The sequence below is a fragment of the Petaurus breviceps genome, unplaced genomic scaffold, assembly GCF_028583685.1.
Source record: "Petaurus breviceps papuanus isolate PSGF00001 unplaced genomic scaffold, PetGlider_PUasm1.0 90919, whole genome shotgun sequence".
In the NCBI taxonomy this organism is placed as follows: domain Eukaryota; kingdom Metazoa; phylum Chordata; class Mammalia; order Diprotodontia; family Petauridae; genus Petaurus; species Petaurus breviceps.
The window spans coordinates 26321288-26344260 of record NW_027187378.1 but is presented as its reverse complement, the minus strand read 5'-3'; the positions used below and the strand labels follow the sequence as shown (position 1 = coordinate 26344260).

General features: G+C 38.8%; 1 protein-coding gene across 7 annotated transcripts in view; it reads right to left on the bottom strand.

The window, feature by feature from the left end:
• Positions 1-22973, bottom strand: part of EXTL3 (exostosin like glycosyltransferase 3) — a 92035-nt gene that overhangs the window by 11598 nt on the left and 57464 nt on the right. For all 7 annotated transcript variants that reach the window (XM_069075639.1, XM_069075641.1, XM_069075636.1 and 4 more), the window contains 2 exons: positions 9318-9445; positions 5633-5777 (listed from right to left, as the gene is read on the bottom strand). In XM_069075639.1, coding sequence (XP_068931740.1) covers positions 5633-5777; positions 9318-9445 — 273 coding nt within the window. The remainder of the gene's footprint in view (positions 1-5632; positions 5778-9317; positions 9446-22973) is intronic.

Below are 22973 nucleotides of genomic sequence, written 5' to 3'. Positions count from 1 at the left end.
AGAGAGAGAGAGAGAGAGAGAGAGAGAGAGAGAGAGAGAGAGAGAGATAGGCCTCCCCTCCCCTTTGGCAATCTGGTGAAGTCTAAGGACTCTTTTTCAAAATGTTTTTTTAGATACATAAAGCAAAATACATGACACTTATAAAGAAAAATTATTCTGTTGAAAAATAGGCATCTAAGATAAGTTTATAGACCCCAGGTGTGTGTGTGTGTATATATATGTACATACATATATCCCCTGCTCTTACATCTGATCAAAACAAAAGGTTGGTGAGACTACTGACTCCCTTTGATTTTCACATTATGCTTTGATGCAATTTAATTCAACAAACATTTAATAAGTACCTACTGTTGGCCAAGCACCACATAGGAAGAAAGGGGTGGGAAATTGTGATTAAAAAGTTTAGACGGAGATTACTGAGACTGCAATATAGGGCATGAAGATTGCATTAATTTTCTTTCACAATCCTATCCTTTTTGTAATCAACGAGCACTCCCAGGTTACTATAATAGTAGTTAATCAGATCTTCCCATACAGCTCTTGTGCAGCTGACTCTGAAGTGCAAGGTCTCTAAACAAGTCAATGGTGGAACTAAAGAAAGAATCTAAGAACTTGGTTTTCCTGTGTCTTCTACCCAACAACAGCTTGCTTAAGTACTTTTCTCTATGCTACAACTGGCATTTTGGATTCTTAGAATCAACACCCTGGGTCAGATCTATCATCCATTTAGGCTATCTGTCTCTACCAGTAACTGGAATATAGTATGTAGAAGTATGGTCACCTTTCCCAATTCCAAGTTCAAAAAAGTAGGAATGAATCCCAAAACATGACATATCACCTATGAGCTAATTAGAAACTTGGCATCTGTGAAGTTATCAAAACTTTTCTGGAACTAATTTTCAGTCTATACCATATCACCGTCAGATAAAAAGTTCTGAAAGTAACAACTTGCTGCCAGAAGGCAGTAAATTCCACTAGCTTTGAAAGAGTGGAATTAGGTGGCCAACTCTGTGATCACTTCTTCTGGACTCAGATCAAATCTCCTCTTGGCCTTCATCTTTAAAAGTCCTCAACTTTATCTCATAATGTGTGCTCCATCATTTTGTCTAGTATTTTCTCGCTCATCTCCAGATTCAGTGAATCCTGCTTGAGCTATGGGGTACAGTTTTTGTAGTAATGTAGGATAACAGTTGATGTTTGGTTTCTCATCCCTTTCTGATGAGGCCTTTTGGGCCTCAGCAGCACACACTTGGCAAATTTCATCAGAGAATAGTCAATAATGACTCCAAGCACTTTTTTCTGAGTCACCACTGTTAGCTTGGAGTGCCTCATCCTATAAATATAATTCATGGTTTTTACATGCATATCACTTGCCTGAAATGAAGCTTATATGTCACTTCTCCACCCACTTTGAAAGTCTCATGAGATCTTCCTACATTTGACCTTCATCAGCTTAGCATTTTCCAATGCCCCAGAAGGGCTTCATGTAGAGTTTGCCAAAACATGAAGATGGTACTGTCCATTTTCTCTTTCACATCATTTATAAAATATTGAACAAAATTGTCCCCAACAATATGGAATTATACTTAGAAGATGATTAAAATGTTCATATCCTTTGACCTAGAGATCCTATAGCTACACATATATTCCAAGGAGATCAAATATAGAAAGAAAAACCTCACATAAACCAAAATAGTAGCAGTAAAGAACTAGAAACAAAGTAGATGTCTATGACCTGCAAAATGACTAAATAAATGATTGCACATGGAAGTAATGGAATATTGCCATGCTACAAGAAACAACGAACACTTAATTTGCTTACTCAGTACCATACCAATCAAACCACCAAGGAAGCACTTTATAGACCTAGAAAAAATAATAAAATTCATCTGGAAGAACAAAAAGTCAAGACTATCAACAGAATCAATGAAAAAATGTGAAAAGGGCCTAGCAGAATCAGATCTGAAACTACACTACAAAGCAAAAATCATTAAATCAGTCTGGTACTTGCTAAGAAATAGAGTGGTTGATCAATGAAGCAGATTAGGTATACAGAAACAAATGAGTACAATTACCTAGTGTTTGATAAATACAAGGATCCCAGCTTTTGGGGCAAGAACTCACTATTTTGCAAAAACTGCTGGGAAAAGTGTAAAGCAGTGTGGCAGAAACTAGGCACAGTCCAATATCTCATACTGTTTAACAAGATAAATTTAAAATGGGTACATGATTTAGACATAAAGCGGGATGTCATAAACAAATTAGGGGAACATGGGAAAAAATTACCTCTCAGATCTATGGATAATATGACATGATCAAACAAGAGATAGAGAGGTTCACAGATAATTTTTATTACATTAAAAGAACTCTGAAAGTTCTACCTCACCCGCATCGGACTGGCTGACCTGACAGAAAAGGAAAATAACAAATGCTGGAAGGAATGTGGGAAAATAGGCATGCTAATGCACTGTTGGCAGGGCTGTGAATTGTTCCTACCATTCTGGAGAAAAATTTGGAAATATGCACAAAGTGCTATAAAGCTGTGTACCCTTTGGCCTAGCAAAACCACTATTAGGTGTGTACCCCAAAGAGATCAAAGAAGGAAATAAAACCTATACATGAAAAAATATTTATAGCAGCTCTTTTTGTAATAGTACAGGACTGAAAACTAAGGGGATGCCCATCATTTGGGAAATGGCTAAACAAGTTGTGGTATGTGAATGTGATAAAATACTGTTGTATTATAAGAAATGACAAAGGAGATGGCTTCAGAAAAATCTAGAAAGATTTATATGAAATAATGCAAAGTGAAATGAGCTGAACTAGGAGAATACTGTAAAAAGGAACAGCAATAGAGCAATGAAAATCAACTGTCAGGGACTTAGCTATTCTAATCAATACAATAATCCACAACAATTCCAAAGGACACATGATGAAAAATGCTATCCACCACTAGAGGAAGTGGACTCTGAATACAGATTGAAGCAATTTTTTCACTTTAGTTTTCTTGCTCTCCTGGATATGGTTAATGTGGAAATATATTTAGCATGACTTCATATGTATATGGGTATCGTATTTCTTGTCTTCTCAATGGATGAGGGAGGGAGTAAAGGGAGGGGAAGAAATTTGGAACAGAAAATAAATTTATTTTAAAAAAGAAACACTTTACATAAAGAATACAGAAAAGCATGGAAAGACTTATGTGAACTGATGCACAACAAAGTAAGCAGAATCAAGAAAACAATATACACAGTGGCAACAACGTATATGGAAAGAACAACATCCACAAAAAAATAAAAACTAAATACTGTGTAATTATAATGACCAAGTTTGAAGAGGGGATGTAAGAACATACCTCCCTTCTTTGCAGATTTCTAAATTATCATGGACATGGAATACTATATATTGTAGAACTTCATAGATATGTTGATCTGCTTTTCTTTTCTATATTTTTATTCTTTTTTATAAGAAAAGGCTTTTGGGGAGGGGGAGGAGAAGATATATATTTGGAAATAAGGTGATAGTAAAAAAAAAAAGGAAATAATTAATTCATTTCAGAAAAAATGAATACTGTGTAATTATAATGATCAATCTTGGCCCCAAAGAGAAAAAATAAAACTCCCTCCCCTTTTTTTTCTCACAAGAGTGGGGAACTAGGGTAACAATGTATACACTGTGAGACCTAGTTAATGTGCTGGTTAGTTTTGCATGACTATTTTTTTCTTTGTTTTCCTTTTATTTTTTGTTTTAAAATATGGTTCTCTAGGGAAGGAAAAAATATATTTAGAGATAAAAGCAAAGTAAAAACAAAATGTATCAATAAAAAAATTTTAAGTGGATTTCAATAGCAGTGCCTACTAGACACTTCTTCATCTATACATGTGCCTATTTATCCTACCCTTTTACTTTTTTACCTATAAGTCAATATTCTGACAAAGTAATTCCATGTTATCTTTTTAAAAATAACCTCTGGCGTGGGGCGGCCAGGTAGCACAGCAAGTAAGAGCACCGGCTCCAGTGTTGAGAAGACCTGGAGATCGAATCCCGGACTCAGACACTTAGCACCCACCCAGAAACACCTGGCCGTGTAACCTTGAGCAAGTTACTTAACCCCAATTGCTTAGGTGCGGCCAGGTGGCTCAGCGAGTAAGAGTACCGGTTCCAGTGTTGGGACGACCTGGAGATCGAATCCCGGGCTCAGACACTCAGCACCACACCCAGAAATAACTGGCCGTGTAACCTTGAGCAAGTTACTTAACCCCGATTGCTTAAAAAAAAAAAAAATAACCTCTGGCGTGCAACTTTGTCAAAGATTTTTAAAAGCCTAATTAAATTATATCTGCTGGCTCCTCCTTGATCACATTTCTTTGTACACCACAAAAACAAACAAAAACCACTTTAATTTTATACACGATTTTTCCTTTTTGCTTTTTTTTTTTTTGGAGGGGGGAAGGTAGGGCAATTGGGGTTAAGTGACTTGCCCAAGGTCACATTGCTAGTTTTGTGTTGCATCTGAGGCCGGATTAGAACTTAGGTCCTCCTGACTCTGGGGCCGGTGCTCTATTCATTGTGCCCCTATTCACTAGCTGCCCCTATTCACTAGCTGCCCCTAGACATGATTTTTCCTAAGGCTTTGTGTTCAATGATCCTATCATTTATAATGGATTCTACCAGCTTGCCTCCTACAGAAGCAAACCTCCCTCACTCTAAGGTTTTCCGGGATCCCTCTGGAACCTTCCTTGTATATGGGATTTTACTAGTAATCATCTGTAGAATAAATAGATAGTTTAAACTCCTGGGTATATTCTACGTGTTCCTAACAATTTACCTACTTTTAGCCCCAATGACAAAGTTTAGAATTAGGTCTATAAGAGTGCTGGCCCCAGAGTCAGGAGACCAGGGATCGGTTCCGGACTCAGATACTTAACACCCATACAAAAATAACTGGCCGTGTAACCTTGAGCAAGTTACTTAACCCCAATTGCTTTAAAAAAAAGAATTAGGTCTAAATCAACTTTCTCCTCATCTTGTACTTCCACAATCTGTCTGCTTCAAAAAAAAATGACTTGGGAATTTTCCCGTTGCTTTCCTTTGTAAAGTTTAAGCAACAAATTTCATTACATTTCTTAGACAAAACAGCTTGTCTTTTAGAATCTCCCTTTTCTTTTTTTCAGTGTCTCTGCCCTCCTAGGCACTGCTAGAGCTCAGCAATGTATCAATTAATCCTGTATTAACATGTCATTACACAATGGCTTCCAGTGTTAAAACTTCCCATGTATATTTTCACTTTAACAAGGGAAAGAAAGAAATCTTCAGCATCCAAAGGAGTTGATTTCTAAGATGGAATAACTATAGCATGCAATAAGAAAGACATTTTTGAATAGGGGCCCTTTCTAGGAGCCCCTCAAATCATATCATACAGACAACTATCACTCCCTAATAATGTAATTCCTATTTTCTGCTCTCAATTCTTTTGATTTCTAGATAGAACTTTTACATGTGATCACTCTGATTGAAATAGACAAAGTTCATTTCTAAGATGGGGGCATGAAGAGAATTGGTTCAGTAAAAATATTCAACCCTGCATAGTGCTCACAGTTGGTTCCCCCTTCATCAATATACTTTTCCTTACCTTGTGAAAGAAGGCAGCACCTGTCAGCACCATGGATAGCTCACAGGAGTAGTTGGAGTTATAGAGCCAGGACTGATGTGGAATGTCCCAAGCATGGTATCTCCCAGGGAAACCCACAATACGATCTCGAGCTTCTCTCCATACCCTATTTTAAAAAGAAAAAGGTCCATACACACCAAAGTTAAGTGCCTTGAAAAGTCCATGAAATATTTTAACTTTATTGCTTGTCTAACAGACACACTATGTATTTCACCCAATCTATGTTCTAAGTCTTGTATTCCTACCACCTTCCTTCTTAGTTTGCTGCATTTATCCTGGTCTCTGACATCTCTGTCAAATTCAGAATGTGATCTCAAGGGAACAGAATGAAATCTAATTGGAATAGAGAGGCCACATAGTACAGTAGAGAAAGAACATTGGCTCTAAAGTCAAGTTAGCTTGTGTTCAAATTCTTCTTCTGACACTTTGTGTGTGACCCTGGACTTCGGTTTCCTCATCTATAAAATGAGGGGATTGGACTGGTTGACCTCTGTGGTTCTTTTCAGCTGTAGAGCTATGAGTATTCTATAAGCATATTCCCTGAGGATGTTCATTACATGCAAGGAAAAAAATTAAGAGCTTTTTTTGGGGGGTCTCCCTGAGAAGCTGCTATGCCAAATGAGTCAGAGGCTGGACAGACCTACTTTTGGGAATGTGAATAGAAGCAGGACTCCCACTTTTCAGGGGTGTATTTGTTGTGGCAGCAAGGCAAAGTACTGTGTAAAGTCATTGGAGAATATTTGCCCAGACTCTAAGTCACATAGGAAGGCTTCCTGGACCATATAGTCACAGTGCTATGGGAAGAGTCATTTTTTTTCCCTTCAGCATGAGAAACCATACCCTATGTTATAATTCATTAGGCAAAAAGTCATTACTGTACAAATGATAAATTGAAGAATTAACTCTCTGTTACCCTTCAGGGACATTTTAAAATATTGGACTAGTTTTGAGGCAAGGTAGATCAAGGAAAGTTTGTTTTCCAGTATCAATTCCATGACAGTAAAATTCTGTATAGAGTTTCCTAAGAAGACCTGAATGACCTCTCTTCTCCATTGGAAAATGTTAATTATTAAGTTGATCAGACTGGCCTTGCTGACCAGAAACATAAAGGTCATTTTTTTTCCTGTCAAGATTTGGCCAGTTAGGTTCAGGGCTACACTAATCACATACAGACCCTAATGTTAAAAGACGGTCAACAGTAAAGGTTTCAACAATAACTTTATTAAGGAGGCACACCCCATGCTTCCTAGGTTGGATTCCTGCAGATTTGGGGGGACGTCTAGTAGTATAACTGAAAATAAAACATATTCAATGAGGCTTTTCACCTCTTTAAAACACAAACAATAAGGAACCTATATCTGGAACTCTTACAGGGGACATCCCAAGAGCATATTCACTGCCTGCTTTTGGAGGGAAAGAATGACAATTCAGGGAGGTATATCAGTTTGAGTCATGGGCAGGTGGAATGGGCTCTTCCATTCCAGTCTGACTTCCAGGTCCATAGGATGTCAATAGAACTGGAACCAGGGAAAGAAATTTTGAGATCTACCTACCAGCCCACAAGCCCACATTATCCCTCAAGTTCACCCTATTCATAGACTTCCATATTTGCATCTTTTACAAAAGGTAATTCTTGTGGGCTTGGCTACACATATTGAATTGTTAAGAAGCTGAGTTCAAGGACAGCCCAAAGGGTTCTCTTGCCAGAAGAAAGCTCTTGGTGCACGCCAAACATACAGTTGAAGCCTTTAATTTTTTTTTTTTTTTAAGCAATCAGGGTGAAGTAACTTGCTCAAGGTTACATGGCCAGTTATTTCTGGGTGTGGTGCTGAGTGTCTGAGCCCGGGATTCGATCTCCAGGTCGTCCCAACACTGGAGCCGGTGCTCTTACTCGCTGAGCCACCTGGCCGCCCCTCAGACATACAGTTGAAATGTGCCAACTGCTTCTCTCTTCCCTTCCACTGGTTGCTTCAGATACGAGCATTACAGGACACAGGTTTTTCAGGAGAGAACATAGTTAATTGGAAAGCCAATTGGAATTTTAAAGAGAAAGGGTGGTAAAGGTCAGGAAAAAATTAATATGGCCTGTAATGGAAATGCAAATTTAAAGATCTTCCCTGCCCCTAGGCTAAAGTACACCTGGAGCTTGGGGTGGGAGGCTTGTTTTTCAAGAGATACTTTTTGATTGGCCAGTGGGTCAATAAGGTTGTTACATTCTCTGAGCCAGGAGAAGGCTATATAAGGCCCTGATGTGTAGCTTTGTTTTGGGGCTCACTTTGAGAAGTGTTCTGTGATTTGAGCAGATGAAACTCTGGGAAGCTGTTGTTGAGAGTCCCCCAGCTTTGAAAAACCCAGATGTTGATTTGGTTTGGATGTAATGGTTGGACAGTTTGGAAACTGTCTACTTGATCTGTTTCTCTGTCTTGATAACTCTGTGTATATTCTGAAGTTCGGGGTGCTGACCTTTTTCCCCTGAACGAGGTAAACGATACATATTTGACTGATTAAAGGAAGCTTGTTAACCCATTTTGAGTTGCTTTCCTTTATCAAAGCAGATCTAAGAACCTGTGTTGGCAGCAACCCTAGGGACCCTGGGGTCCTTGCTGATACATGGCCACAGTCAAATTCAACTCCAATGCTGAGCCATAACTGTAACCAGACATAATTATGTGGTATATAGTCAGGTATCTACCTCACAACCTGGAGATGTGTTCCTAAACATCTCAATTCCTACATTTGACCACAAAGGTCACACACGGAAACTTTGTCTCCAATGTCAAGTCAGAAGTTTTTTTTTTAAAAGCACTATCAATCTTTCTAAAGATGGCAAAGACAAATTGTTTATCACGCCTAAATCGTTTATTCTTTTGGTTGGAGGAAGGGATAGAAACTCTCTAGGACGCCATGCTTCTCTTCCCTTAGGATTTAGTTTTGCTGTCTTCAGTCCTGCTATAGGGTCTATACTACATCTGAGGGTCATCATTCAAAGATACCATCTCCAAAGACAGAGGACCACTATACTGAAAAAACAACAGGCCTTCATTTTCCCATACTGCATATACATGGAAGGACACTGCCCAAGCAAAGCAGGCTGGTTTCTGTCTTGGTATGGGATGGACATTTCACAATATGGGAAGATTTATAAAATGACTGGTGAAAAAACGAACATCTGCTTCGATAAGATACTAAGAGGTAGCTAAGGGAAAAGTATAAGGCCAATATCTAAATTGAAAAAAACTTGATTTATCAATGAAATTCTTGGGGCACCTTTCCCCTTTAAGGATATCTATGGGCCAACATTTTATTCTAACTCTCTATTTCCCCAGAGCCTTACAGAAAAGGCTAAACAAATGTTTGATAAATGAGCAAATGAATAGGTGATATAAACTGAAAAGGATTTGGAAAGTAGGAGGCTTAGGAGCTAGGAGATCCCTCTAAGGAAAAAGCTCTGCAGAACAAAGAGCTGATTCTCTTGAGGTCTATCTGTAAGTGGGGATGTGCTTCTGAGTTGAGTGCCCAGGCTCTGGGACCTCATTTTAACCTCTGATATCTGTTCCACACTCCTGTATGCCCTAAGTCTTTCAGGGAGGGACCCGGAATCTTTTTCATATGCTCCTTGTTGCTCAAATGCCAACCAGTCCCTCACCGAAAGCCAAACATGATCTCATCATGGCGGAGGTGAGCATCATCATCAATGGACAGGATGGCCTCAGTCTCAATTTCATTCCAGGGTAAGAAGCGATTGTTCAAGCTGTTCTTCTCAGTGCGGACCACCTAAAAGGAAAAAGGAACAAGAAGCAATGTGATAAATGTTGTCTGTGTAGCATATGGAACCAAGAAAAGCTCATGCCAGGGGAAAACATAACTGAAGAACTAAATTTACTGCCATCTACACACACTAATACACAAGTCTTAGGAAGAAAATTGCTTTTTATAATTCAACAGTTTTGTAGAGTTTGATCTTTATGGCTACAATCTCATTTTTTTATTTGCTAATCTGTTTTGTGAAGCAAGCCAAGGCTTGCTTACATAGCAGAAAAACAAAATCCAAAATCATTTATGATGAAAGTAACAGAGTTCAGATTAGGAATTCTAGTTCTTGAATAACCAGTCACAATTGCTATCCAACTTAATTCGACAATCCCTAATATTATTTTATCCTAAAACTAATCTCTAGGATATTATTAAATAATTTCTATCCACAAATTAACTCTACATATCCAGTGTCAAATTTAATATTCAGATTTTTCTTAACTTATGATGTTTTATATCCAATTTTGAAAGGTATTTCAGCATTGTTTATAGGAACAGAATCCTCCTAGTTACAAAAACTGATAGAGACCACTTAGTTACCTAGGATAATATACTCACTGTATATATCAGGCACCTAATAGGGAGTAAACAAATAGCTTTAATCAACTTTCCAAGAATTTCTATAGTAGTATAGTATGAGGATAATAGTATAGAGTTAAATTCTATAGATGAAAAAAGTGTCAATAATTTGATGAAGCTTACAGTGAGGTTTATAATCCTGAAACAGCCTCTAACTAAACCACAATAAATAGATCATGTTTATATAAAATTTCATGAGTGTGGTGTGAATAAGTTTCTTTCAATTTAGAAACTGGCCTTCTACTTTTCCCTTTATATAAAATCCCATGAAAACACATACAAAGTGTTTTCCTTGGAATACCCTTTGAGATGTGCAGAACAAATATAATCCTCATATTGCAGACAAGAAGGCTATAGCTTAGAGACTTATTCACACCACAGCAGGGTTAGCAAGTGTTGAAGCTGGACACCAACCTAAACCTTCTTTGTCCAAAACACTCTTATCACTACTGTATCTTAAGTCAAGCAGCATAACCAATCCCTTCACTAGCTCAATCATCTAGATTGCACCATTTGGTTTTTATCTCTAACTACTTTATAGACTTTGGTTACTACATGCCTATTCTACTTTTCCAAATGAGGCACTGCCCACTATCCTTGTTAGGATAGGTGGCTCTGAATCTCATCTAGGTTCATTACAACCCAAAAAATCACATAATCAAGAGCCCACCCATTTACTTCGTCAGTTTCTTCTCATTAGGTTTCTTCCATCGCCATCTCAAGCATACACAAGGAACTTCTTTTCAATGACTGTTGTTCCTCAGCAAAACTAACTCAGCTTCTTAGATATTCGGAAAATCCCACTCCAAGAACTAGGGCCCAAATGTCCCCCAGAATGCCTTGATTTCTCCCCATTAAATGTTACATTTTAGTTTGATAGACAAGATAAACTAATCAGAAGACAGTTTATTGGTTATATGGATTCAGTTGTATTCTAGACCCTGTTAGTTCCTCTATTACATTTATTGCATACCCAAAGTCTACTATAATACAATCAATACATTAAGGTAGTAGTCCTATCCTGTACCTCCTGATAATATTCTGCTGCAGTTCAGTTCTGAGATAATTCTGAGCAGTTATGTAGCTCATTTTATCTTCTCAGAACTTTATAATGAACCAATTAATCCAATTAGTTAGAAATCACATTATTCTGAAAACATATAAACAAAAAGTTTTTTAAGTTAAATGGTGCCATTTTATAGTCACTACAATAACTTTACTAAATAACCAACTGGTTGTGCTGGATTGGTCAGGTTTACTAGGTATTTAAAACAGTAAGTGTTCTCTCCAGAGCTGTCTAATCCTCCCTTCCTCTGCCCCCCAAAATGAGTTGTCATTATAAAGCTTTTCCTACAATTGTTAAACATCTGATTCTACACATACTCCTGAATTAGACAAAAATAAAACTGAAGAAAATTAAAATATGGTTGACTATTAATTATTCACATGTGGATCATCCATTACATATGGTCTAACCTTGTGAAATATCTATAACAAATTTAATATTCTAAGCTGGCTTCTCTATCACCTGCACACATTCTGGGCTACCTATCCTGCTCAATAGTCTGCTAAAAGAGGAATAGAAAAGATTAGCCCACAGAAGGCAAGGATACAAAACAAAGGGTCTGTTCTTGCTCAGGAAGTGTGCCAAGAACTAGCTTGGCACCAGCAGAAAATCCCTCCCTTCTAACAAATTACCCAAACACATATGGATGAGGTCAAGATCCAAAAGTGGCCTTTCTCTGATAACATATTTTTCAACAATGAGATCTGAAGGACAGCCGGATTACTACTGAAAGGTGTGGTACTGACTGCTTAGACTGTTCACTGTATGATATATTCCAAACTCTTGGTAGCAATAAAACCAAAGTAGTTCAAAGTAGCACCCAACCAATTCAAATGGTTGACCAACTGCCCAAGGAATGAGGATACTAGCAAGAAACTGAGATCATCTCAACAGGCCCATAGCAGCCAAATGCCTCATTAATGTAAAAAGCAAACAGAAAAGTCTCCATGACACGGTCTACTAGTCTTCAATAAACGGTGTGAGATGACACCAGATTTAGTTCTATGGGTACCTTCTCAGAATCGGACAGGCAAAACGTGACCAACACTTTATATTTCTTTGTGACTCAAGAAAAAAAAAAAGGGATACTAGAGACATTTACTTTAAGACACGAAGTTCAAACATGCAATTAATGCTAAATACAAAGGCTGAGGAGAGCCAAGATTAGTCAGGGCAATACCAAATCAGAGGTTTCTTTGGAGCCTTCAAAGTCATATTGGGCATCTCCACAACATCCCTAAGGAATGCTTATGACAGATATTACCCTCACACCATTCACAGGAAAAGAGAGTAGAATTCAGTGGAGATGAAAGAATATCAATGCAACTGTTTTGAGCATAGTTTTAACTCTTCAGCATGAAGATTTGAAAAGAACTGTTATCTGAAGCCCGATCCTAGACAAAATATTTGTATGACAGACTTGGTGCCTAAGGCTCAGGTCCAGGCTAAGGTACTATCAAAAAACACCTGGTATCAGGACACACCATAATTATAAGGGCTGAAGCATTGTTGGTTTTGTTTTGTTTCAGGGGGTGGGGAGTGGGAGAAGGGGTAACAAGGTAGTACAGTGGATAGAAAGCCAGGCATGGAATCAGGAAGTTGAAACTGAGTACCAGATACTTACTAGCTGGGTGACCCTGGGCAAGTCACTTAACCTCCAACTGCCTCAGTTTCTCAATGTAAATAATGATAGGGATAACAATAACACCTACCTCCCTGGGTTGTTGTGAGGATCAAATAAGATAGTATCTGTAGAGTGCTTGGCAGAGTACCTGGCACATAGTAACTACTATGTCATACTTTCACTACCCTTCCCCCAAACAATTCGGTGAATCAAAGAAGAACATATAGTACCTACACATACAGTCACAGGTTCTGGAACAAAAAGGTTTCCAAATACAGGTCTTAGTCACCTGGTGGAAGTAAAGGGTTACAGTTCTGTTCTGGTCAGAGATATCTACTTTAAGACATAAAGTTCAAACAGGCAATTAATGCTAGAAAGCAAAGGCTAAGGAGATCAAGGATTACTCGGGGAAATACCAAATCAGAGCAGAAGTCCCCTTAGTTCTGAAGGCAGGATGCTTCAAAATTCCACCCTTGAGGTGCACTAGGGTCAGAGTTCCACTCTCCCAGGACCAGTGCTAAAGAGTTAAGCGCTGGGGCAGTGGGCTTGGTGCTACTGCAGGTCCTCACCTGCCAGCGTGCATGGTGGTAGTGGAGACCCAGGACATTTTTGCACTGACATGGCAGATTAGATCAGCCTCTGAACCTGCTTTTGGATCACATAATATTTGAAAATGCATTTCAAAAAAATTCATAGGATTATAAAAGAAAGAAATTACATTGAAATAGCAAAATATTAAAAACTGTAAAAACAAGTTCACCTATCCCAAGTTAAGAATTCTTGTTTTCAGAAGTCAAATACTAGAATACTGGTAAACTGGGGAATTCTGGGTAGTTGGGCTCTAGTAATTGAAGTTTTAAATGGTAAAACATTGTTTGTCTTTGTACTATTGCTTAAATGCCTACATGCTCTTGTCTCATCATTCTAGCTCAACTGTTAACTCCTTGAGGACAAAGACTGTACCTTACACTTACTTGCCTGCATCCCCCACAGTACCTTGCACAAAGAAACACACTATCTTTAAAAGGGGGAAAAAAAAACCCTCAGCATCATCTCGTAATTATATAGAACTTTAAAAATTTTGCAAAGTGCTTTCTTTATAACTATGAGAGGTAGTACAAGTATAATTATCCCAATTTTACCAAAGAGGAAAATCAATCAAATATTTCTTATGCATCTATTGCATGCAAGAGACAGTACCAGGCACTGGTATTTTGAAGCATCCTTTTTGTAAACCTATTAGGTCTGTATTGCCAGAACAAAACAGCAGCCCTTTACCACCACCACCAAGTGAGCAGGATCTGGATGTGGAAGGGCTCTTGTTCTAAAGCCTATGGTTACATACGTAGGCTCTGGGGACACAAAGATAAAAGAAAAAAATGTCCCTGTTCTTGGGGCAGCTTGGTGACACAATGAATAGAGTGCCGTCCCTGAAGTCAGGAGGACCTGAGTTCAAATTCAGCCTCAGACACTTGACACCTAACTAGCTGTGTGACCTTGGGTAAGTCACTTAACCCCAAGTGCCCTGTCTTCCTTCCTCCAAAAAAAAAGTCCCTTTTCTCAAGACATAGTCTGTGAGGGTACAACACAAGCACAGATGAAATATTTTCAAAATAAAGTAATTGGGCAGGGGAAGAGTCACAAAGAACTGGAAGAATGAGGAAAGGTATCATGAAGGAGGTGGCAATTGAGCTGAGCTTTGAGGGATCCAAGAAAAATGAGGAGGGACAACATTTGAGACTGTGCAGGAGAAGCAGGAGATGGAACACTGTGTATGGGGAACAACACGGAGGTCAGATTGGCTGAAGTGCAGAGCATATGAAGCAGAGCAATGTCAGATCAGTCTGGTAACAGAAGCTGGAGCCATACTGGAAGGAGCTTTAAATAGAGAAATTTCTATGTTTTCCTAGGCAACAGGGAGCCTTTGAAACTTCCTGAGCAGAGGAATGACATGGTCAGACTTAGGCTTTAGGATTAATTTGTGAACAACAGATGATGGGGGAGAAGCTAGGTGCAGGAACATTATGGCTGTACACCAGGTGAGAAACATTGAGGACTCGGACTAGTGTGGTTGTGGTGTGACTGGAGAGAAATGAAGAGATGGATGCAAAACCTCATCCATCTGAGTATTTCCCTGCAACAATGAAGATCACAATCCATCTATGCCTTCAGTGCGCTAGAGGCCTTCCTCAAAGTCTCAGAGCAGTCTATGAATGTTAAATACTCTCCCATGACCAGCCTCATCTGCTTTCCACATCACACATTCCTGGGATGATATCTGGTACATTATTTCTATCATATACTGCAATCTTGGTAATAATATACACCAGTCTACTTGCTCCCGCCATGTGGCCCGGCCCTCCCTTGTTCGTTAGGTCACTAACAGTTTCGATTCTTCGAAGATGATGGTACTTCATATTCCATAGTCAAACAGTATCCAGTATCACTGGAAAAATATTGATGGTAAAAATGTGTGTGTGTATGTGTATGTGTGTGTGTGTGAGCAGATTAGAATGTCTGACAATCCTACCAAGACTCAATTCAGACTGCCTCTTGCTTTTATTGTATTCCTGACCCAGCTGACTGTCCATGGGAGTCACAGTCAAGACAATAAGCATTCATGTATGTGTGTGTATGTGTATGTGTTGTACATGTAAAGACTATTAGGTTTATTCCTTCTGAGTGGTTATGAATTTCTAGTGGTTATGAATTTCTAGGATTTTAAGTCTTCTGCAATCAGCACAAAGACACCTACAGACTAGAGCATCTGGGAGACCCCCAATCTCTAGGGAATCCCTGGTCCCCTTGAATTCTGTAGAGGACATAAATCTTTGGTGAACATCTTCATCTTTTACGCCTCCCTGGATATCAATAGTCAGAAGATTGCTGAACAAAGTAATTTCTGTAGATGCAATTATCAAGTAATCTTCTGTGTGCCTGAGGCTCTGAGTGGGGTGCCTTGGCCCTGGTCATACTGCTAGTAAGCGACAAGATATGAATGAATAGAGGCATCTCCCAACTCCAAGTCTGGGGTTCTTTCTCCCACATCATGCTGCTACTATTTGACTAATTACTATAAATAAGAATACATGGAACAAGCTACTACAGAAAATCAGATAATCATTCAAAGCCAATGTAAATAATGTTTTAATTATCTACTGTATGCAGGCTTCTAAGTAGCATGTGCCTGCCAGAGCTACATGCCTATTTCTTTAAAATAGTCAGTTGTAGGCCTGGGTGTGGGAGGGTAAAATTGGCCAAGGCTGGGGTGGTGAAAGGTCAGGCTGCAGCTGTCCATACAGCTGCTCCCTTCAGGGGAGAAAGAGGAGAAAAACAGCTACATTTCTTACTATCACAGTATAAAAACAAGTCTGTTAAAAGCAATTTGGTGGGACTGCTTTGTGAGCCATTAAGAAATGGAAATTAGGCTGGATTTCATCCATGGACTATAGATTTCTTAATTCTGCATTAAAGGATGGAATAGCCACAAGATATTGGAATTCAGCATTATCTTCGGGGAAGGGAATAAGCAATTCAAGCACAAAAGCAAAGAACAAAACATCTAAAGGGAATGCAATGGTTGGGCTACTGATTCAATTAGGGTTCCTAAAGAGAAAAAAAAATGTTCACTAAAGTTCCTTCCAGCTCTATAAATTTATAAAAGATAAATGAGCCAATCCCTGCTATGGAGGGGCTTATCATTTCAGTAGGCTAAGAGGATGCATTCTAAGCCATAATTCTTGGGTTGCTTTTGCCTACTTGGGACATGACTAGAAAATACTGAGCAGGGGCAATTAAAATTACAACAAAAACCTATCACTAAATTTGCCTGAAAGAGTTAATATGGCACCCTAAAATATGATGAGTTAGGAAAGCAGGTATAAGCTAATAATATATGTTATATACACACATGTATATGTATTTTATATATCTATATAAATCTCCCCAATTACATTTTAAACTTTTTTTTTTTAGTTTTGAGTTCCAAATGCTATCCCTCCTTCCATTCTTCCCCTCCTCCCTCCCTGAGACAGTAAGCAATCAGATAGAGGTTTTAAACAATCAAAAGTATAGATTACACAGTCAGGTTGTGTAATGGATAGTGCACCCTGGTCTCTGAGTCAGAAGACCCGAGTTTGAATGCCACCTCAAACAAGCAGGTGTATGACCCTGGCCAAATTACATAAACTCTCTGCCTCCTCACCAATGAAGCAGGGCCTTCACCTACCTCACAGGTATACGAGATACTCTACGTAAGACACTTTGGAAACAATAAAGTGCTATATAAATGTTATCTTACAATTATTATCCTAAGAATAAGCAGATGAAAACAAAACGTGCAAACACAGAGAAGATTTTTCTTAAAATGGGCCCTAAAACTACGGTTCAGATATGAACCCTGCTCACTAATCACTTGCTCATGGAGATAACTGATCCAGAACGACAAAACTGACTTTTTTTTTTTTTAAAGATGAGCAAATTAACAAATAAGAGAGAAAAAGACAAGGTTTTGAGTTTTTTAAATTACCACACAACCATCATTATTTGTTGTTCTTTAGTCACCTCTGACTCTTTGTGACCCCATTTGGGGTTTTCTTGGCAATGATCCTAGAGTGGATTGTCATTTTACAGATGAGGAAACTGAGGCAAACAGGGTTAAGTGACTTGCCCAAGGTCACACAGCTGTCTGAGACCAGATTTTAAGCTGAGACCAGATTTTAGTTCAGGAAGAAGAGTCTTCCTGACTCCAGGCCTGGCACTGTATGCACTGAGTCAACTCTGGAAATAAATGTAGCAATTTGGAAATCCCTCCCCACCCCCGCCCAGCACTACTCACCCTCCCTAAAGTCATAGTAATAATGTATCAGTACACAGCAGGCACTTAATATTCACTAAATGAATGAGCAGCATTCAATAGTAGCTAAAAAAAACTGCACTACCATCCAGATTGAATGGTTGGTAGATCATATTTCTCTATTTAAAAATAAATGCTATTCATTTTAGAAATTTTACCAAAATTTCTATTTATCTACGACCAGATTTCTAAAATAAGCAGCATTTCTTTCATGACTATATAATACAGCAAGCTACAAAATCATGAGCTCACTACCTTTTCTTTGTAGCAAATCCCCCAGTGTGTAATCCTATCCTTCACAACCAGACACAAGCCAGGCCTCTAGGCTCATTTATCCTTCTCCACTGGTAGATAAGTCAAGATAACACAAACAAGGAAGATTCTGCTGCTAAGCCAAGTTTCTATAATGTAACCAAAAAAAAGGGGAAAGATTCTCTACAGGTCAGGGATTGTATTGGTGGCTCAAAGTGACTTATGACTCTAGGCTTTAAAAAAAAAAACATTTCTATGAAAGGAAGTCTAATGAAGCACATGGTTGTATCAGAAAGAGAAGCAGGGGCTAGGAAGACACATCCCAGAGGAAATGAGGCATCCTGTCATTAATATAGATAACCTAATAGAACTCATCACAACAATGACTTTCAAGAAGCATCAGCATAAACTCACTTTTGGTGCTCTTTCAAGTATGAGATATTCTACAAGTTTCGATCTTCAAAAACTCCTACTATCCCTACACAATATACCCTCTAGCAACCATTAAATAATTTCCAAATCAATAAATCCATTTTGTTTGCCTGCCTACAAGTTAAACACCACTCACTCAATCTCTTTACAGATTTAAAACTGGAGTCTAGAGGCCCCAATTCTATAAATGCCATAAAACATAGCAAGAAATCCCATAGGGGTGGGGAACCTGGAGGCTCAAGGCCCTCTGGATCCTCAAGTGTGGCCCTTTGACCAAATCCAAACTTCACAGAACAAATCCCCTTAATAAAAGGATTTGTTCTGTAAAGCTTCGATTTCATCAAAAGGCTGCACCCAAGGACCAAGAAGGCCTCGTGTGGCTTCGAGGAAACAGGTTTCCCACCCCTGTCCCAGTAACATACCTCTTTCACTAAATTACAGCCCATTACTTAGAAACAAAGAATTATAGGAAAAGAATGAACATCAAAATAGATGAAAAGAAGCCTCTTTTCTTTTGATCCAGGTTTAAGCCTCATAGTAAGGCCTCAATTCTAAATTAGTTACTCTCATTTCTTCTTAAAGTATTTTGGTGAGAGAAAAGGGAAATCACCTGGCCTTGGATAAACAGAGGAATTATAATTACTAGGAGTTCTGAAGTTATCTTAACCATTATTTTAAATTCAGTCAAAAGGGCTGATAGAATTGCCTGGAAAGCAATGAAGCCCTTACCATTTTATGACATAAAAGCAATTCAGGCCAGGATATTGCTGATGATGATGGAGTTTGATTTGGGTAACTACTTAATCAGTTCTCAATTCTCTCTGCTCTTCTCTATTTCCACTACTAACACCCCAGTATATCAAATCACAACCACCCCATACTATTGCAATTGTCCTCCCACCTTGACTCTCTCCTCCTTCCAATATGACCTTCATGCTATTGTCAGAATAAGCTTCTGGGACAGAGATCTACTTTACATATTGCTTCTCTACTCAAAAATCTTTATTCAATAAAGTTAAAACTCTTGTCTTACATTATGCAATGATCAGCTATGACAGACCTAGCCCTTCTCAGAAATACAATGATCCAAGACAATTCCAAAAGACTCATGATGGAAAATGCTATGCACATCCAGAGAGAACTATGGAGTCTGAACACAGATGAAAGCATTCTGTTTACACCTTTTTTCTTTTTCATGGTTTTTCCCTTTTGTTCTGATTCTTCTCTCACAACATAACTAATGAAGAAATGCAATTATTATGATTGTACATTTATAAACTATATCAAATTGCTTGCTTTCTTGGAGAGGGGGAAAGAGAAGGTGGGAGGGAGAAAAATCTGGAACTCAAAATCTTATTAAAAAGTGAATGTTGAAAAAAAATGAATACCTCAAATAAAAAAGAAAAAGAAGCTTTCATCTTGAATTCAAGGTCTTCTAGAGTCTGGCACTGCCCTCCCTTTCCAGTTTTATCTCAAAACTACTCTCCTCCATTCACTCTAATGCTCAAGCCTAAATGATCTTCTCTCTGTCCTCTGACCTTGCTTCATTATATACTACTCCCCTTCCCACACTCAACAGTTCAGTCAAGCTGGTTTTCTCTCTGTTCCTCACACATGACATATATCCCATCTCCTATCTGCACACCTCCTCACTCACCATCTCCCATGGTTCAAATGCAGTCTCTCTTCACCACCATATCACAGAATTCCTCATTTCCTTAAAGACTCCGCTCAAGTACAATCCTGGGAGCTCCTTCTCTTCCTAACAACCTTGTATTTTGTGTTTATTCTGTATAAATTTATACAGTACATGTCATCTTCCTTAGCAGAATTCAAGTTGCCTGAGGCCAGGGGCTGTTCTACACCTGCCATTGTGTCCCTAGCACCTGACATATAGGAGACAGCTAATAAATATTTGACCAGTTTGCTATTAGTTACCCTATCTAAGCTCACACTGTTCCCCCAGTGCCAAGAAAACCCAATCTCCCTTTTTAAATGGCCTGATTTCCTATGTAAAAGCCCTCTTCCCCTATGGAGCCTTCCCTGATTTTCCTCAGTCAATAACAAACTTCCTCGACTTCCTTCACAAAGCACTGTTTTGCATCCCTAATGTACTAATTAAGTAACATTAAAAATAATAGTTGTAGTTGGTAGTTTTATCCCCCCCCTGTATTATAAGCTCCATGAAAGTAAGGACCACATATCACCCAGATTTTGCATCTTTCTCATTGCCTAGAACAGTGCTTTGTACAAAGTAGACCCTTAATAAACAGTTCTCACATTAAATAAATCTATTTACATTCTAGACCAAAAGTCATATAGACGTAAGATTATTCCCCTTTTTATGTACAGCCTTTTGCTAATGGTTAAGTTTATAATAAAAGGAAAAAAACTTATTAAAATGAAGAAAATGTCTCTAAGATACCTTTCACTTCTTAGAAAGGGACTCTAAAGCTCTGGACAAATTACAGAGCAGGAAGATAGAATGACCTTGCCAGCATCGCTGTAAAAAAGCATTAAAAGTCCAAAGCAATGGAATCTCTGGGAGTAAAAAGAATTGTTCCTTTTCAGATATGTGCATATACATAAACACACATATATCCCCCTACACACACACACATACAATTGTATTATAAACGAAGAAGGACAATATAGTTCCCTAGTATGTGTTGCCTTCCCCCACTAGAAAATAAACCCATTGAAGGGAGGGACTGCCTTTCTTTTTACTTATAATAGTACTCCCAGCCCTAGAAAGAGTACCTGGCACATAGTAAACACTTTATCCATCTGTGTACATGTAGAGTGTTTCAAACATTTCCTTTTAAGAAAGATACATGTTAATCTTTCTAAAATACCACTTTCGTCATGCTAAACCAAGAACTTACAACCGTTTCCCACAGCCTCCAGAAACAGGTGCTACTTCACCCAGTCTGCCTTGCTCTAAATTACCCTCTGCTTTAACCAGACTGGAATGCTGACTACGTGTGCACTACCACCCCTACACCCTTTCACTTTTCCTCATGGTATTCATGACAGGTAGTGTGGTACAGTGGGAAAAGACTAATGGGTTAGAGGTCAGAGGACTTGGACTGGAATACTGACCATTTTTCCTCTCTAGGCCTCAGTATATCAGCTGTAAATCTGTCTTCCTGTGGATCTTGACAATCCCTTTCAGCTTCCTTGAGGTCTCACCTCCACCAGGCCACTGCTTAGAATTCCAGCCAACAGAGATTTTGACCCTTCCAGGCTGCTCACAGCACACAAAAATCACAGAATCACTGAAAGACCTTAGAATCTTTCTAGTCAAATTCTTCTATTTTGTAAATGAATAAGTCAAGATCCAGGGAAGTTCACATTTATATTATTTTCCCTGCACTTGATGTATTAAATGTACTGTTTTGTTACATTTATTGTTTTGTATGTAAGTTCTAGTTCCTCAATAAACCTAAGTCCCTTGGGGGCAGGATCATCTCCTGTTCTGAGCAACCTTTTCTTCCTGTCCTGAGCACAATGAACTAACTGGTCATGAGGAGCGTAATCAATAAAGACTTCCTGGACTAAAGCTGGAGGAAGGAGCCAAATGGCTCTCTACCAGATGTGTGCCTTCTCCCAATGTCCTCAGTCAGAAAAAGGGCAGGTGCCAAAGGAGATACCTTGCCAACCAAGTCCCTGCCATCTTAAGACTCAGAAGGTCAATTACTGGCAAGAGGGAGTGGTTTTGGCATAGATCATAAATCATCACCCCTGCTGTTCATGCTTATGCTTTTTCCTTCCTGAACTAAAACCTTAAAGTAGCAGCCTGTCAGTCAACAAGCATTTACTAAGAAGTTTCTGTTTATGTAGCATTTTACCAAGCATAGTAGGCAGGTCAGAAATCAAAAAGACTGTTAATATAGAGGCCAGTGCCAGACAGTCTTCTATGAACTTCATAAAGTCCCAATATCACTAAGAAGCCTCCCCCAGGTCTCCTTAATCTTACCGCCTTCCCTTTAAGAGTACCTCTAATTTATCCTCAATATATTTGAGCTCCTTTAGAGCAGGGACTATTTTTTGTGTTTGTTTCCCAGTGCTTAGTATTATGCCTGGCATATAAAGAGGTGCAAAATAAATGCTAGTTGACCAACTAAATGAATTGAAAATCTTTTGTTATTTACCCCCAGAAAGGCATAACCAATCAGGTTTGTAGCCAGGCCTGCAAGGAGAGTAGACAACACCAGCAGAATGAAGCAGAGAATGAATAAACAGAGGAATGTGGGACTAGAAAGAAGCATTCATCAAAGAGCTAAATGTTAATAGATGGGGAAAGGATCAGGGCTTTGGGACTAAAAGGGACTAATGGGTGATGATGGTCTCATTTTGCCTCAATAATAGTCTCAATAATGCCTCATTTTACAGATAAGGAAACTGAGGTGAGAGAGGTGAAATGAACTGCCCATGATCACACAAGCAGTAACAATCAGAACTGGGTCACAAGTCATCTGGTTCCAAATCCAGTTCCTGCCTCCACTTACTTATCCTCTTTCTGCTTGTATTCTCCTCATCTTCTCTCTCTCTCCCACTCTTTCTTCTCTCTCTCTCCTCTCTGTCTCTCTCTTATCTCTCTCTCCTACTCTCTCTTCTCTCTCCCTCTCTCTCCCACTCTTTCTTCTCTCTCCCTCTCTCTGTCTCTCTCTCTCTTCTC